An 18818-nucleotide genomic window follows, 5' to 3' on the forward strand; every position below is an offset into this window, starting at 1 on the left:
CAGTCCATGAGGCTGAAGAAGCCACTGCATGGGAAGTGGTGTGCAAATAGGAAGGATATCTTAACAGCGTTTCGACAAAAAGTGATACACATGGATGAATCACTCACAGCCGATGGTATTCAACAATGCCTGCATCATCGTTGGCAAAGATGTGTAGAAGCCTTGGAGGATTATTTTGAAGGGTGTTATAGTCCTGTCGTTCTAATTTCCGGCAGCCAATCGCGTTGCAGGTCGGCTACATTTAAACGTGTGTGTCTTGTGATTCGCTGAGGAAGACGTTATTCATTTCTTAAGGCTCGATAAATACTTAACATAATCGCCCGCCATTTTGGCTCTTTCGTTGGCGTTCGCAGAAAGCACACGAGGACGTTATTTGCCGCTCAATTATTTGCTGAATTACAGTGCGTTTGATTTATTATCACAGGAGCTACGACATGATAATGTTTAACAGTGTGGAAAATAGATTCCTCATATGGTAGCTCGGCAACGAAAGAACAAAAATGGCGAACGATACTATCTACTTAGACTTTATAGAGGCTTGATTTCCTAAGACGTAAGCAACGAGGAGGAGTCACACCGGGAATAACAGCGTCGCGACTGTAGCTATGAATAATGTACTTTGTTTCCTTGTGTGCATAATAAAACAATGATTTCTATTTATACATCTTTCAATTTCCCTTCCCCATTGCCTCCTGTACCCAGACCCAATTTTGTACAAGCATCGGGACGCACATTCTAGTGACTTTCAATCGCATATAGTGAATTTCTATTACTGCAGTTTTATTGGCTGATATAATATAGTTGCCACGACTTATGAAATGACCTTCATATATTCTGGTAAAGATGATACTGGTACAAAAATTATGTCCAGTAATTTTCAATAAGAATTCATATGATTAATTTAGAGATTGACAACAACTGGGTTGGCAATCACGAGCACCCTTTGCCATTGTTGTCTAGTGTTGGTGCAACTTCTGAAAATAAAGTTTCGGAATTTTCTAAAGATTTGTGTCAGGCATTCATTGCAGCAGATATTCCTTTGTGGAAAATAAACAATCCACAATTACAGGAGTTTTTGAGAATGTACTGCGATAGAAAAATAGACTAAGGAATCAACTCTTAAAAAAACTTATGTTACAGTTATTAACAAAGGCACCATTTAAGAAATCAGAGATAAAATAAAGGACAAGAATCTTCCGGCATCTGTGGATAGAACGACAGACGCTTGTGGCCGTTAAATTGTGAAAGTGGATATTTTGGAGACAGAGAAAGCTGGGGAGATGTGTTCAGTGAATGTTGAAGAAGTAGAGAGATCAAATTATTTCACCATTGTCCAATGTTATGAAAATTCCATGAATATCTGATTTCCAAATGGTGTAAAATGCGAGAATATTTTGCTGTTTGCTACAGATGCAACACATTCTATGGTCAAAGCAGGATCGAGACTTTACCCAAAAATTATTCACTTAACATGTTTGGCACGTGGACTTCATATGATTTGTGAAGAAATATGTATTCAGTACCCTAAGGTGGATACATTTCGAACATGAAAAAAAGGGTTCCTAAAATCACCATCTCGTTGCAAGGTAGTCAAAGAAATAGCACCAAATACCCCTCTACCACATAAGCCAATACTAACTCGTTGTGTCACATGGCTGGAAGCCATCAATTACTACTGTAAATATTTTTATATTGTTGAAAAAGTGGTTGAAACTTTTACTTCAGAAAGCAGTGCAGTTGTAAGAGTAGTTAAGAATTCCATGAAAGACACTAACTGTAAGATAATGGAAGACTTAACATACATTTCCTCAAATTTTGGAATAACTGTTTCAAGTATCACTAAATTAGGGATAAGCGGTGTGTTGTTTACTCATTTTCTTCAGGTTATGAAGACGTAGAGAAGAAATCGTCAGTGAAAAGTGGTTCAACTAGTATTATTGAAAAGTTAAAATTACAGGACGTTTTGAGTGGAGACAGATTATGTTCGTTAGAAAATATAGAAGAAGAATTAACGCCAGAAAATGTAATAAGCTTTGTTTACTGCCAACCAACTTCTACAGATGTGAAATGCTCTTCTTCTGAATACGAAGTTTTGCTTGCATACAACAGCAATGTCAGAATCAGCAATCTGAATATGATTTTCGTCGCACATTGCAATTCATAAGGTATGTTCATACTTATTTTGCCGAATTGTATTCACATTGTTTGCAAACCTTGTTTCAGTTAATTTTGTTTTCTCATTTAAAGATTTTCTATGACCATGGGCACGTTTTATACGACCATATTATTATAGTACATTATGCAACGAGCCTATAATGGTAGTAATTAAGACGCGAGTATGTTTATGAAAAGAGCACAAGCAAGTTTCATAATTTTCATACAAGCGTCCTAATTACCATTATAGTCAAGTTTTATACGACTTTTTATGCTCGACCATATTTTTAACTTGAAATTATTCATAAGTATTCATGTTATTCTTATCTGACTGAGTAGCAATACCTCGTAAATTGTGAGATGTGCGCAGACGCGAAAGTATTGATTTTTTCCGAGAAACAAATGTCGACATTGATCTTGACATAATCTAGAGAGTAAAATAAACATTAATCTTGATATAACCTTGAAATTGAATTAGACATTGAAAAACTAGATGACAAATTGAATTTATTTTAATATTATTTACAATTAACGCTAATTATTATAGTAACAGAACTGACTTTATTTCAAATATAGGTGATTTATTGATTTATTGTTGTCTTTCGATTGCATATCCGAGAATAATCGATACTTGCACTTTCATATTGCTACAATGGTATTTTCTGATTGGTGGAACACCTGAATTTTAATGAATAGGTGTACTTTAATGAGGTCCATTAAAGGGCTCCTACCAGGTGTATAATTACTACATTTCGGCATGGTCGAGCATAAAAATTTTTATTGTATGTTTCAACAATACATGTTACATATTTTAACATTTTCATGGCATATTTACATGCATATTTTGTAAGTTGATACAGCATTAACTTCTAGGCCCTAACTATGATTAACAAGAAAATGAGTTGAGAAAACTCAAGTTCTGTAATAAATCTGAAAATTTGCTAAAATGTTTCTAGTATCAGTTTTTTAAACTTAAAATCTCATAGTAGTTTATTACTTGATGGAGCATAACACAATACCCATGAATAGTGTGTCGGTAACTTATATCTGATGTTTTTCTACTATGACTGCATAAGAAGTTACATACATTTACTGTAACTTTGATAATAATTAATTCAGGATTTGATTTTTTATTTATAAAGTTTTAATGACCTCAGACAACTCTTTCAGAGCGAATGCTGCAAATCGTATGCCCATAAAAACAACTGTTTACAAAATAGGAAACCTTGGCAAAAAATAGCCGTAAGTGATTTAAACTAGAGTCCTTAAATTCAGGGACAGTATTCCTTAGCGTGCCACAAATCTATGTCATTAGATCTCTGACTTTAGTGAGAGTGTACTTATGTATAAACATTTTGACCAATATACAAATAATTGCACCAGTTTGAAATGTCAGTGGATTCATACTGAAAATGTTAACTTTTTTTATCAAACATTCGTGAAAAGAGACTACATAATTACACGCAATTAACATTCAAACCAATTTCATTACAAATCCACTGTGCAGAGCTAGGGAAGTTGATGAAACACAACATATCAAATATGAAGGGCGAGATTAGGAAATAGGGCACATCCAGCAGACGGACTCTAGGGGAGGTGAGTGTATTTCAAATAGGCTAGCATTGCAGGTAAGCCTGGAATTCCAAATTTCCTAAATTATTTCCTCTGACCTTGAAGAAAGAGGGGAGGGCTCTTTTTAATAATTATAATTTCGTTAAACCTGTTTTAAATAAGTGTACCTTGCCAGAAATATACTTCTCATTGTGTCATTTCTAGAACATTTAGCAAAAATTATTATTATTGTAGTAATAAAATCTATAGGAAGCTTTCTATATTGACACTTGCTTTTTTCTTATCTGAACAACTTAATGTTCATTCTCAAATTATGTTAGGAGGCATTAAAAACTAATCCCACTGCAAAAAATTTTGGTTTTATGTTTTGGAATGCATTTCCAAAGGAAAAATATTTTTGTTGAGTGATTCTTTTATTTTATTTTCGTAATCTCATCAAATTTTAGTATAATGAAAGGAATTCATCTTCCCGAGAAATAAATTCTTTCGTATTTATTTTTCACACATAGGTTACATTTACCGAGTATGTCAAAATTAATTTCTCTAAATACATAATTCAGTATTTCTCATATTTAACAGTTTATGGTTATAACAGCTTATCACTTGTCAATTTACTAAATTTATTCGTAATTTACTCGTAGTTCAATGCTTGTAATTAGAATGATGCTCTAACCAACTGAACGAAATTGTACAAATAATTTAAAATTAAATTAAACAATGCAACTTTTATGAATTATAATTAAAACATTTAAAAAAATGCTTCATAACCTTGAATTTGTATAATGAAGTTAATGGCTCACATGTAATAAATCGAGTTTCAAGCTGAGAAAGACAGACTCTGTATTCCCATATAGCTTTTTCAGAAAAAATTAAACAGGATTGTCATATTTATTTAATTTTGAGATTTCAATCTGCTATGATTATTTTGTATCTGAAACAAAATTTCTTTTCGGTAATGGTAAATTATCCAATGGAAGGAATTTTGGATATCTCTGGAAACAGGTGTCATTTTTAAGTTGAACTGCAACAAATTTACATCACCACACAAATATGGATGATAGAAAAATATGGTTATGAAAAATGTTAATAAATAACATATGTCCAGTATAAGGCCACACAAGGATCTGTTAATGTGCGTCATGAATGTATGAAACAGTAAATGAAGGAATTCATCACCTTCACCTCATATTGTGTGATGATTCTCAACACCTCCACCTCTTCCTGTCAAAAACCTGTCAGTGGTTCTCAAACGATTTTAAGTTCATTTAATAAATTACTCCCTGAACTTTTTCTCTAAAATCTGGGTGCCTCACAAAGTCTAGAATATAGACTGACACAATATGAACGATTTTTAGTGGATTGAGAACCACTGCCCCATGGTCCCCCTTCACCAATATGACCTCCATCTCCCGCTATGAAATTAGATAAGTTTCTTCGAGTTCGAACATTTTAACGTAAAATTTCTGAGATGATGACGGAAGGTAGCAACGCTTGCGAAGTATGAACTAGGAAGAAATGGGGGAAGACACTATCCAGACATTCACCCAGAGGCACTGAGGAAAACCACAAAAATCCCAGACAGAATAGCTGGTGATGTCATGTGACTCCCAACATCACACAGACATGCTCTTTTTTTTTTAGGTCACCTCATGCCGAGCACATCTGACTGGAAGTGCCCAGATTTCACACAAAGCAACACGTGGCATGCTTTGTCTGGCCAGCAAGCACATGGTCATGCCAGTTCTGAAAATAATGTCAATGTAAGCATTACGGAGCTGCAAAAGAAAGAAACATCTCTTCAACAATACGAGCACATCAAATACTGAAATTCTTGGGGTCGAAGACGGATCAAATGAATGCCATATACATATTTTAAAATAATTTTTACATTGTTTTCTTTCACATATATTTTACCAGTCATTTTACATAATGCAAAAACTGTCATACATTTGCATGAAAATTAAATTTGTTTTGTAACTGAAAAATGTTTGTGTAGAGAGAAAAGCAAAAACCAATCATTTTGGTTTGTTTTCATTTTCCTTTTTTAATTCTATTATATAGTTACGGTCTTACTAATAAACCGTGTATAGTTTTTATACGACACTTATGCAGCGTTGAGACAGAAAACGTTACTAATAAATCATGCATAAGCAATGGATGTATAAACAGTCTGTAACTATACAATGGGAATTGCTTTGCAGTAGTTATATATACGAAACCCCTTGTTTAAGAGTTGTACATAGAGAAAAAATGGCCTCCCCTCTAACAGCTGTTCGTATCGACTGTCATTTTATGATAATGGATGCCTTGTAACCACAGAAGAACACACCAAAGAGCACAGAATAAGTAGAATAATATTGCTGTAGCTTGTACTCTTTGACTAAAATATAGTGTGGTAATCGATCAGAGCCAGTTGTACTATCGATTCTTAACACGTCACACTAGAGCGCTCTACCGGATGCAATAGAGAATCTCAGATATTCTTTTACCTTTCGTAATGAAGTAATGACGAAACTATGACGTAGCTGTGTAACAGATGTACTGTTATACACGACGTATGTAGTGATTATTAGTAAGGAATTTACACACGACTTATAAACGAGCTACTCATTGTATAAGTATAAGACAGTTAAACGTCTGTATATAGAGTTTTTATTAGTAAGACCGTTATATTATATATTGTGGTAACTTTCGAGAAATATCACTTTTGTTGACGTCATACAAAATTCTGTCCAACATTCTTTTGAAAAGATTAACTCCATACATAGATGAAATTATTGGGGATCATCAGTGCGGTTTTAGGCGTAATAGATCGACTATTGATCAGATTTTTTGTATCCAATAGATATTGGAGAAAAAATGGGAGTAGGTCTACTGTTCTCCAACCAGGAGATAAACTGTGAAAGGAATGTGCTTACTATTGCGTCATCTATTGGAGCGAAGTAGATAGATAATATTACCGTTATAACGTCAGTTTAAAAATCATGCGCTCAACTGCATATGTTATTTCCTGTATGGAGGAATTAAAAGACCAGGAGATTAACCGTGATCTATTTTGTAACTAGGGTAGTATAAAAATGTGTATATCAGTGTTATTGTTTGTGCTGTGAGACTTAGCCAATAGAGATACGAGTACCACGTGTGTGACCTTATGACATCTTATGACATCAACATTCATTCACAGCATCACCCCGCTCCCTCTCATTCCCTGGAGACTTTCTCGTGGTTGGAGTACAGTATAAGGGTACAGTACATCAGTTATTCATAGATTTCAAAAAGGCATATGATTCAGTTAAGAGAGAAGTTTTATATAATATTCTTATTGAATTTGGTATTCCCAAGAAACTAGTTCGATTAATTAAAATGTGACTCAGTGAAACTTACAGCAGAGTCCGTACAGGCCAGTTTCTATCTGATACTTTTCCATTTCACTGCGGGCTAAAGCAAGGAGATGCACTATCACCTTTATTTTTTAACTTCGCTCTAGAATATGCCATTAGGAAAGTTCAGGATAACAGACAGGGTTTGGAATTGAACGGGTTACATCAGCTTATTGTCTATGTGGATGACGTGAATATGTTAGGAGAAAATCCACAAATGATTAGGGAAAACACGGAAATTTTACTTGAAGCAAGTAAAGCGATAGGTTTGGAAGTAAATTCCGAAAAGACAAAGTATATGATTATGCCTCATGACCAGAATATTGTACGAAATAGAAACATAAAAATTGGAGATTTATTCTTCGAAGAGGTGGAAAAATTCAAATATCTTGGAGCAACAGTAACAAATATAAATGACACTCGGGAGGAAATTAAACACAGAATAAATATGGGAAATGCGTGTTAGTATTTGGTTGAGAAGCTTTTGCCATCTATTCTGCTATCAAAAAATCTGAAAGTTAGAATTTATAAAACAGTTATATTACCGGTTGTTCTGTATGGTTGTGAAACTTGGACTCTCACTTTGAGAGAGGAACAGAGATTAAGGGTGTTTGAGAATAAGGTTCCTAGGAAAATATTTGGGGCTAAGAGGGATGAAGTTACAGGAAAATGGAGAAAGTTATGCATTGCAGAACTGCACGCATTGTATTCTTCACCTGACATAATTAGGAACATTAAATCCAGACGTTTCAGATGGGCAGAACATGTAGCACATATGGACGAATCCAGAAATGCATATAGAGTGATAGTTGAGAGACTGGAGGTAAAAAGACTTTTGGGGAGGCCGAGACGTAGATGGGAGGATAATATTAAAATAGATTTGAGGGTGGTGGGATATGATGATAGAGAGTGGATTAATCTTGCACAGGATAGGGACCGATGACAGGCTTATGTGAGGGCGGCAATGAACCTGCGGGTTCCTTAAAAGCCATTTGTAAGTAAGTATTATATTGGTCTTAACTAACTTCGAATAAAAGCTATCATTAGCTATAGGCCTAGGGTTCAGAGCATACTTTTGGCCTACATTCCAAGACAAATACACTGACGGAAGTTCAGTTATTAAATTAGATGTACTGATAATATCTCCCATGCTTTTCTTTTTATTGTAATTGTTTATTAAATGTTATATTCTGATTTTAAAGAAGAAGATACAGGTATAGGCTAGATGGCTTTGAAATAATTTTGCTACCCTTTTTGGCCAGAAATCAGCTGCCTCATTATTTCCCACTCCGCAGTATGCAGGGATCCACTGAAGTACCAGATCTTAAAACTTTACAACACTCTAGAATTCTGAGCAAAGAAACCAGCCTTCTCAAATTTATCAATTTGATAAAGGAGATTTTGTAAGCTTGAAAGAATAGCTAAACTTTCACCATCAAAAGTAGTAATGTTTGAATCTAATCCTCTGTAAAAAAGGGGGGGGGGATATATTGCACCAGAACCAGTACCTCTGTGATTTATTGAACAGGATCCATTACTCAGTGACAGGATAATTTCAATGTATTATTTCTTTGGTGAACAGAATCCATTACTCAGTGACAGGATAATTTCAATGTATTATTTCTAAGGATAACGATTTTAAAATGTCTGGAATAATATCAGATTTTTTAACACTTATGTTAAAGTGAAATAATATTCAATGTTAAATAACTTTATGGGATTGTATTTTATTAGTGTAATTTTCCTAAGTACTCAAAATGTAAAAATAAACCAAAGAGTAGAGGTCATTAGATATCGTGGGACACTTTTATCTGCAAATTTATTCAACGATAGTTTTAACAGTAAAAGAATATTAATCATAACCAGTATGGTAAAGGTGGCAGTAGTTACTACACAATACATTTTCAGGAAGAAATGAGTAAAACTAAAAAAAAACTCTATAGGCAAGGCTGGGCAGTATTTGAAATACATGTATTTGAAATACATTTGTATTTTGTAATTCGTAAGAATTTTCGAAAGTATTTTGTATTTAAATACATAAAATTGATGTATTTTGTATTTCAAATACTCAAAATACTTTTTTTATTCTTGTCTTTCAAGTTTTGGATTTGAATTTGAAGAATGAACTTTTGTCTTATTTGCCTACCCATTTCAGATGTGCTAGCCATACACTTAGTTTTCTTGCCACAACTGAGTTCCTTAATGTCATAAAGAAATCTCCAACAACATCAAGGATCCATCACCCAACACTTGCTAAATGTTCAGCATTATGGAATGCGTCTAGGAGACCCAAATCCTCAGAAATTATATCAGATGTCTTGAAATATTAATTAAATTTTCCTTGCCCAACTCGATGGAATTCTCTTTATGACTCAATCTCTCAAATATTGCAATTCAAACATGATATAAACAGTATATGTGAAAAACTGGGATTGCCAACCTTCAAAGATGTTAAGTTTCAGTACCTTGAAGAATATTGTGCAGTTCTGAAACCCATTGCCATAGCTCTTGATTTAATACAAAATGAGAATACATGCTATTATGGCCAACTTTTGTCCAGATTAATTTCCCTCAAAAACAGATTACATATTCTGTTATCTAGCAATCTACGCCATCTTTCTCTAAAACTTCAACGTGTACATAATGTCTGCGTCCGATTTATTTTCAATATCCGCCGACATGATCATATATCGGAATATTTTCTATGACTCTCCTGGCTCCGCTTGCAAGATCGACGATTAGTACATTCTCTTTGCCTGCTATATCGAATTATACATGATTCCACACCCAACTACCTTGCCTCTCGGTTTACTCTCCTAGCTTCACATCATAATCGTAATACACGTTCACAGCACAATCTGTTGCTATCAATACCACGTCATCAGACATCTCTGTACTCAAGTTCTTTCTCAATAGCCATGGCCCGCTCATGGAATTCGCTGCCGCTGGAAATCAGTGGTAGTCTTAGTCCTCAGTTGTTTAAAATTAAGTTGTTTAGAAATATTTTAAATGCACAGAACTTGTTTTTAGGTATCATTTTTATTTATTATTATTATTATTACTATTATTATTATTTTACACAGTCATTAATTTATTTTTCCATTAACACTAATATCTAGGTAATTGTCATTGTCTCAATGTAACACGTGCTGTGCTGATGATACTAATTGTACTATTCCTTTAGTTGTGACATTATATTCATATGTATTAATTCTTTTTTTTTTTTCTTTCTTTTAACTTAATACTTGTATACTAGAATGTATTTTTCTGTTTGTGATTATGTATTCAGTCTCTTTTTTTTTTATTACATATATATATTTTTTTATTATTGTTATTTCAAAGTTAATACTGAGTGTGTATATGTATTCAATCTCTCTTTTTTACTTAATTATGTTTATTATTATTTTTAAGTTCATATTTGTATACCGGTATGTATTTTTTCTGTATGTGATTTGATCCTGGTTGAGTGGAAGAGAAGGCCTGATGGCCTTAACTCTGCCAGGGAAAATAAAACTATTATTATTATTAAAATAAAACTATTATTATTATTATTATTATTATTATTATTATTATTATTATTATCTATTCCAAGTAACTCCAATCCTAATAAGTTCGCTTTCATCAAGAATTAAAGCGATGTTTGATCTGACCCCAGAAGCAAATTGAGCTATTTTGGCAGCTTGCTTCCACCATCATTGAAGATGAAATGGCTGCCTGACACTGCCTCATCAAATGATAAGAGGATACAGAATATGTGCGTGAAATCAGCTGAGCAGTTCTCTGCTACACTTTTCGTCAGTTCAGACGAAAACAATTTTTATGTTTTCAACTCAAGTACAACAGACTTTGAAAAGCAAAAAGAAAAGAACTTGTCTACTGTGGAGTCTGAGCTCATACAATTCTTCAATGGCAAAGAGACAACCCTGTGCACTCCAGAGAATTACCCGACAGTGAAACAAGCTTTTATAAAGTATAATACAAGTTTGTGTTCCTCTGCGCCTGTAGAAAGACTGTTCTGTTTTGCAGGATGTATTCATTCACAAGCAAGGGTATCCTTATCTGATAAACTTCTTGAGAAACTGTTTTTTTTTTTTTTAAGGGAGCAGTAATTATTCATATGTAACATAATTTCATTACTGTCTGGATAAAGGAAGAATGTTCAGTTACAGTGTGTATATAAAACTTCGAGGTAAAAATACTTTTAATGTTAAAATAATATTTTAGATTTCAGTAATATTCTTATTTCTTTAGGTCTATATATTGTACCGAGTATTTGAAATACAAATGATTTTGAGTATTTGAAATACAAATGTATTTTGTTTAATTTTTTAAAAGTATTTTGTATTTGTATTTCAAATACAATTTTTTGAAGTATTTTGTATTTGTATTTGAAATACTTGGATGTCAGTATTTTGCCCAGACCTGTCTATAGGATAGTTGGTCTTGAGGAATGAACCTCAGATCTCCATAGAGAAAGTGGGACAACAACTTCAAAATAAAACAAGTGCGCAACTTCAGTGTTTGGTTTGATATATTTCTTTACAAATATTGACTTCAGAACAGATAAGCAAATGAAATAAACAAACATTTCACTTACAGTATGACGTTCTAAGATGGTGCTAATTGTTAATTCAAAGACCCCTTTGAACTAGCAAACAAAATACGTCACACAGACAGAACTGCAAGACTTGCAAGTAATAAACAAAAAATTATATATCTTCCAATGTGATGTGCATTGCCAGGAAATCAGGAAAGAGAGGAAGGAAGTAGTTACGACCTCACCATTTACGATAAGCGTGTGGGGGACAGAAGGTCGTCAACAAATCAAAGAGCAGATATTAACACCTACATAGGATGTAATGGGAGGAGCTTCCAAACAAGACTGAAAATACAACAAATGAACAATGGACTGGGTTTCGTAGTTTATATGATGACAATGCATAATTTACGGTATTGCGTAAAACAGGAATATTTTGATGTGTAAAGAACTGTGGAGGAGGCAACCTTCAAGCTAGAATGTAGAATACCTTGGCGAGATCATAACTGGGAACAGCATTATTAAAATTCCATTCCTTGCATATTTACAGTTAAATATGCAGTAACATCTTATAACTGAACCATGTTCATTTATGTGAATATGTATGTTCAGATCTTAAATAGGAATTATAAAAGAAATTATCCAAAATGTTAGCACGTATAGATTACAATTTATTCATAAACAACTTCTGAACATATTTCTGACAGAATTTACACAATAACTAGTTTTTTTTTTTAACAAAAAGCGTTAGTGAGGGGACAGCTCAATAAGCAGAACACGTGACAATGATTATATTACTACACATATTTAAATCATGTCGACTTTCACATCTAAAAATTGAGCTTTATTCTACCGTATTGTATACTGCTCTTAATATAACAAGTCAAATAGGTGCTCAAATCTTACTTTAAAATGGACAAATTATGACGTAAGTTAATTTCGTTTATTCATGTCAATTTTAGGATTACAGCAGATTTACATTTGTTAAACTAACTTCAAAAATAGAATGATTAATCGAAGATGGTTTGCTTATTGTTTATTACACGCACATTTGTATGTAATTTCTATTCCATACGTTTTTTTCTAACCCAAGATCATTAAGAATGGTGAATATTATTCATGCTTGTTTCCTGTATTTCTTAAAATAATGTTATGTGGCATGTTAGTTTTTATTTGTCGTTATTTACGTAAAAATGATGAGCCAAAAAATAAAAAAAATAATAATAATTTCGTACTCACTCCACATCCTATATTCACATTTGTTTTTCAGTGATTTATTAAAGAATGTACCGGTATTTAAAAGACTAATATAGAAACATGTTACATAAATCATCCTTGTGCCAAAAGAGAATGCTCCCTTGGACCAAATTATCGCATTTTGCAGTGGTCGTCAGTACTCGCTGAAATGTGTAATAATATAATATAATTATGTTGTACGTAGCAAGATCTATTATTCAATTGATAGGATATTTTATGAGGTTGTCATGACTGAGATATCTATTGTCAATTGCTTTTATTTGTCAGTAGGCCTTGACTGACGAGTATATAAGGACTGGCGCTCTTAGGAGTGGAAGTCGGGGTTTGGGATGGTTATACTAAATATGTTTAGGATTAGTGTAAAACTGGCATATGTTTCTCACCCGAAATGGCGTGCCTGTGTTTCACAATTACCTCAAAAATAGATGAATTGGTATGCTTTGGAATTTATTTCGTGAAGAAAGAAAGAAATACACAATGAAGAACTAGAAAAGAAATAGAAAAATGAAAGAGGAAAGCGAGGAGGGAGAAAAAAAAAGAAAGAAAAAACGCAGAAATAAGGAAAGGATGACAGAAACAAGGGCAGAAAGAAAAAAAAGGAAGAATCAAACAACTGAAGAAAGTAAATAGAAAATAAAGGAAGAGATAGAAAAGAAAGAAGAAAAGGGAGGAAAAAGAAATAACAGAGAGTCAGAATTTTATAATCTTCATGTAAGTGTGACACTCTTAATAAGACTCTATGAAGTCCAAACTTGGACAATAAGCCTAATAATGAACTTAGGAATACATTTCTTTCATAGTACCTATCTGGATAAAATATTTTCAGAGAGATTTGTCATGTCTTTAAATTAATACCGTATCGAAACTTTGACATAACAGAAAATTTTAAAATTGTTTATTTTTGACAAGTTTTTAGAAATATTGTGACATTATCAGTATAAGGCTTTATCTCGGCGAAGTCCCAGAATTGTGCAAGAACAATCAAATTAATCACTGTTAATCTATAACATTCTGAAATCGACAGGTATGGCTAATGGAATTACTAGAAAGGTCAATGTCCTTTACATCATGAAAATTACAGAACTTTCGCAACAGATGAAACAAATACTATATTCCCTTATTCACAATCTTCACATAAACATAAAATGACTGGTAATATTTTCAACAATACTGATCACAGCTGTATACGAAACAGAAGTTAATTAAAATAAACTAGTGGGTTAATTATTATGAAAATATATGGCATTCAAAATGAGAACATGGAATAAAGATTACATTCTGAAGCAATGTTTGCACAACATTATTATTTTCGACCGATTTTTCTAATTCTACAGGTCAAGGTCACATTGAGCTACATTGGGGAGGGTCAAGACACTAGAAAAGTTTGTACAATGTCTTACATTACAGTAGTATTTGGGGGAAAGGGACCTTGTCATGCTTACAGTTAACGCACTATGCATACATATTTTCTGAAGAGAAACACTACTACGTAAGTTCAGTTAGTATCAAAAATCAATCCTTTGACAGAAGGTCTTTTATATGCTTTAGCGATTTCTAACCATTGAAAGGATTTTGTTCGTATTCAATATTTACGAATAAATTCCTAAAGAAATAACTCACATGAAATACGAAAATTTTTTGTAAGAAAAATTAACGAGTATATATTTGAAATCAAATAACATACAATGTCTATTTATTATATATTTAAATCAAATTCATCTTTTAATGATTATTTTTGCAATACATAGAACAAAGCGACAAAACATAATATAGTCTAGTTTATAGTGAAGGAAAACTAAATTCACAAAAAAAAAAAAAAAAAAAAAACAAAAAAAAATTATGGTACTGGTATAGGCTAGGCCTATATACAAAATTGTTACTATTCTTGATTTCGCTTCTTGCTTAGAAGAATCTTCACGAAACACCACATGAGGTGTGGGCTGATGTCTACAGTATTTGAAGGGTAGGTTTACAGGAGAAAAAAACAATGAGTGTCACATTTCTGTTATGGGTAAGAAAACTTTAATCACTCTTGTTCATACTTATATAAGTTATAGTTCGAAAAAAGCACTCGTCTGTGACAAGCGATATCGAACATATCACACTGAGTTATCATACGAAATTGTACTTAAATTTCAATACCTGCTTTATAAGAAAATCAATGAAGTTACATTGTAGTGTTTCTCATTGCTGGGGTAAGGGGAGGGCAGCTAAAATGGATACAAATCATGCGGTTTCTCTACTCTGAGAAGTTCTTACAGATGCACTCTGATTAATATGTTATGGTAGGCCTTGATTAATTTATACACTATATCCACTTCTGTTACATTACTATCTGTACATGATTACAATTCCGCATTAGTGAAGTAATACATACCAAAGTAGATTACAATCCAGATGCTCTTTGAAAATTCTTGCTTTCAGTAATATCCTAGTATGGTTATGTTACAACTATTGAGGCATACATCCTAATTTGGGTATCAAATGGGCGTTTAAAAAAAATTCAATCGAATTAAGAAAAGCTAACTAAACCATCATGCTACATACATTTAACCTTCTTAATATGAAATGCAAGTACTGTAACCTATGGGATTATGGAGAAATAATAAAACAAAAATATAAAAGCATCAAACTAAATTCATTTGCATCTCCCATTTCTGTAAAATAACTTCTAAATAGGCTCTCTCATGTGTAGAAACGTAACTTTTTTTCATTCCTAAATGTATGCCTACAGCTAGCTGTAAGATGGAAACAAAATCATAAACGCGTTAATTTACTTTGTTCTATTAACTTACTGCATACACATGAATATAAGCTGTTTACTTGATTTAGAAAATGTCTAAATTTCTGCTAACGTCTTCGTAAACACATTTTCATTTATAACCTATTGAAAACTAACAAGACATCTTGATTTTTACATTTTTATAAACTACCTATGTTTTATACAATTTTGCTTCGAAAAAAAAATAAATTATTTATCAAATATAGCGCATGTAGGAATATATTACTCAATGTACTGGATTCTAAAATATTTAGAGAGTAAGTTAGTATAAAGAAAAAAAATTATAATCGTACATTTTCAAGAAATGACATAACAGTACTAGAATGCCTTGATTTGACAGTTGATAACGTACATAAACTACGAGACTTTAATTAAAGCAGTATCAAATCTGCGTAAATCAACAAATAGACGTAATCAAATAATATAAATCTAAATCTTAACCCTTTCAAACTTGAAACATTGGGTGTTCACTGTGACATCACCTTTACAAAGCCATTCCCTCTTGTTTAGAACATGTATAAAAATAAAAAAAGAGGCAACATAACAAACTTTTTCTCCGTACAATAATTACCATGATTTGTATTTAAAATGTTCAATGCTTGCAATTTGTCCACACTAATCAATTTTGATTCAAACTAGACATAAAAAATTAGTCTTTAATAAAAATTAATGACTCAGAATCAACCACAATTTAAAATTCTTGGCATTCAAACCATAAGTAGGCCTAACAATACGAATGGTCTTTAATTACAACTAATTAGCATGTGACACCTCTGTACTTCAAGGTAGACTACGAGCTGAAAAATAATGTAGCCTATAAGTTATTCCTACTTTGTACCGCAGCTATATAAGGTATTAGTAACACATTCGTTGATGGTATAGGCTCTAATATTATAACAGGTGCTCCAGTCCATCTTAAAATCCGATTTAAAATGTCTGTAACAAGATCTGACTTTTCATAAAGTAGGCCCTAAATAAATAGAAACCTGTTAGCAGTGACTTCACAAATCCGGTAAGTAGGTAGTAACAGTTAACTGTAGTTATAATAATGACGGTTTAGAACATTTCCAGAACATTCTGCCTGCAAATAGTCTAATGCTTTCTGAGACAGGATGTAGCATCTTTCAATTAATCGCCCATTTGACCCTCGATCTCAAATATCATCCTAACATAGGGTTATTTACATATATCGCTGTAACCTCAATTGGTTGACACACTTGCATCTTTGGTGTTTAATCAGTTGACAGAATAAATTAAAACTAAAATCTTCATTTCAGTAATGCAGTGCTAGTTATAAAATCAACTAAAATACGAATTTTATTAGAATGCCTTGAATTTGTAGAACCGGGTGTAAACTCACTCTCGGTACGTCTGAAGAAACCCTCTTGCCTCTCTCGTAGAAATAGGACACCTTCTTTATCAAATTTCTGGGATGGCTGAGTGGCTAGAGTCGTTAGTTCCTGCTTGTTGAACCTCATTGTCAAGAACGGTGTAGCTGTCAAACAAAAAGGCAAAAAATTGACATAGATTTCCTCAATCTATCCATCGCATGACCTTAATGTGAACTATATATTATATTTATACCTTTTGCAGGGTCCCTGAAGGTGTCATCAGTGAAGAAATTTGTTAATATTTATACACGTGCACACCAATCCATCGTAATAAGTAAAATACTTCCTTGCAGAGTTTTGCTACGAAGAGAATGAATGAAACTGCCAGACGCCATGGGATATTTATCTGCTACATTAGATCGACTGCTCGCAAATACTACAGCTGAGCGAAAAGCGCCAAATTTGAATCAATAACACATTTCGTCGAACTTATTGTATTCCTTTCAAATTATTTAAGCAGTAATTGTATGCTTGAGTGAAAGGATGCCATAAAACAGCAATAATAATAATAATAATAATAATAATAATAATAATAATAATAATAATAATAAATTGTGTAAGTTCGGATTGGACCTTGGAAAGTATGAGAAGCTAGATATTGTGGCTCCATATTATAATTATTAGTTTAAATTGTTCAAATCTTTACATCAAGTTGTGTGTTTTAAGTGTTATTTTGTTTCTGTTCTAATATCTCATTATTTTTAGTGTTATCTAGGCGTTTGACTAGAGTACACGCAGTGCTGTCATGGTAATTTCTCTCTTGGCCATACACCCCATCCCTTGTTTTCTCCCTCGGAATATATTTTACTCTCCTGTCTCTATATCTCCGACTGTCATTTAATGTTTTTTTATATATTAAAGAAGACGTAAAGAAATTGTTTTGCTTTACATTTTAATTGTACAACAAGCTAGATTTAAAGAATACACCATGTAGCACCACCGTAAATGCACACTTGTCTCGATGAATCTTGGAGTGTGTATTTGCAGCACTTCTTGTTTTTCAACCATTATTTTATATAATTCTGGATTCCAGTGCTGTAGTGGTGGACAATTTTTGTTTATGAACATCAAACAAAATACAGTACATTACGATGATTAGAGGCTTACATCCTTCATGTAACACCAATGCAGTTATGAACGAGTTGCGTGAACAAGGATTTGAACTCTGCAGATGGTTCCAATATACCAACCTATTACTAAAGTACCTTTACCTTTATTTTTCCTAGACCTTAAACCCAACATTAACAATAAAAGGATATATGATTTAAAAGTTGTACTATGCTGTGATAAAAGTAGAGCCTCCTAAACGTAAGAGACACATTATACAATGTATGAACTGTCAGTGAAAACTACTGTCATAAAAAGGTCAAGTGTGTTAAATGTGATAGAATTCATACCACTTCAAACTGTAACAAACCTCATAATGTACGGTACCTCCAGTGTGCGTAAATCGTAAAGGACAGCGCATAGCTATAGGGAACAACTTACAAAACTCCGTTGGTCTGCACATGTCAATCTTAAAGAGTGACACAATATATTATTCACTTCGTCCTTTCCTAATTGTCAACCAATAACGAGAGAAGGCGGTACTTACGTAGACTTCCAATGAAGTAGAATATTTTTGCATTTTTTTAAACTTAATAATAACTAAAAAAATAGTAGTCAGATTCTAATAAGGAAAAAAAGCATGTTGAAGAGTAGTTGTTTGCAGATTTTTAAGATGTTTGAGTTGTCGCAATATAACA

The 18818-nt window shown here is 32.8% G+C and overlaps 1 protein-coding gene across 5 annotated transcripts in view; it reads right to left on the minus strand.

The window, feature by feature from the left end:
• Positions 1 to 17451, minus strand: part of LOC138713191 (inositol polyphosphate-4-phosphatase type I A) — a 112662-nt gene extending 95211 nt beyond the window's left edge. For 3 of the 5 annotated variants that reach the window (XM_069845088.1, XM_069845084.1, XM_069845083.1), the window contains exons 1-2: positions 17267 to 17451; positions 17043 to 17177 (exon numbers count right to left, since the gene is read on the minus strand). In XM_069845088.1, coding sequence (XP_069701189.1) covers positions 17043 to 17160 — 118 coding nt within the window. In that variant the 5' untranslated portion in view covers positions 17161 to 17177; positions 17267 to 17451. The remainder of the gene's footprint in view (positions 1 to 17042; positions 17178 to 17266) is intronic. The other 2 variants (XM_069845087.1, XM_069845085.1) reach the window with 1 other exon arrangement.
• Positions 17452 to 18818: the final 1367 nt, after the last annotated feature.

Source organism: Periplaneta americana, chromosome 14 (genome assembly GCF_040183065.1).
Source record: "Periplaneta americana isolate PAMFEO1 chromosome 14, P.americana_PAMFEO1_priV1, whole genome shotgun sequence".
In the NCBI taxonomy this organism is placed as follows: Eukaryota; Metazoa; Arthropoda; class Insecta; order Blattodea; family Blattidae; genus Periplaneta; species Periplaneta americana.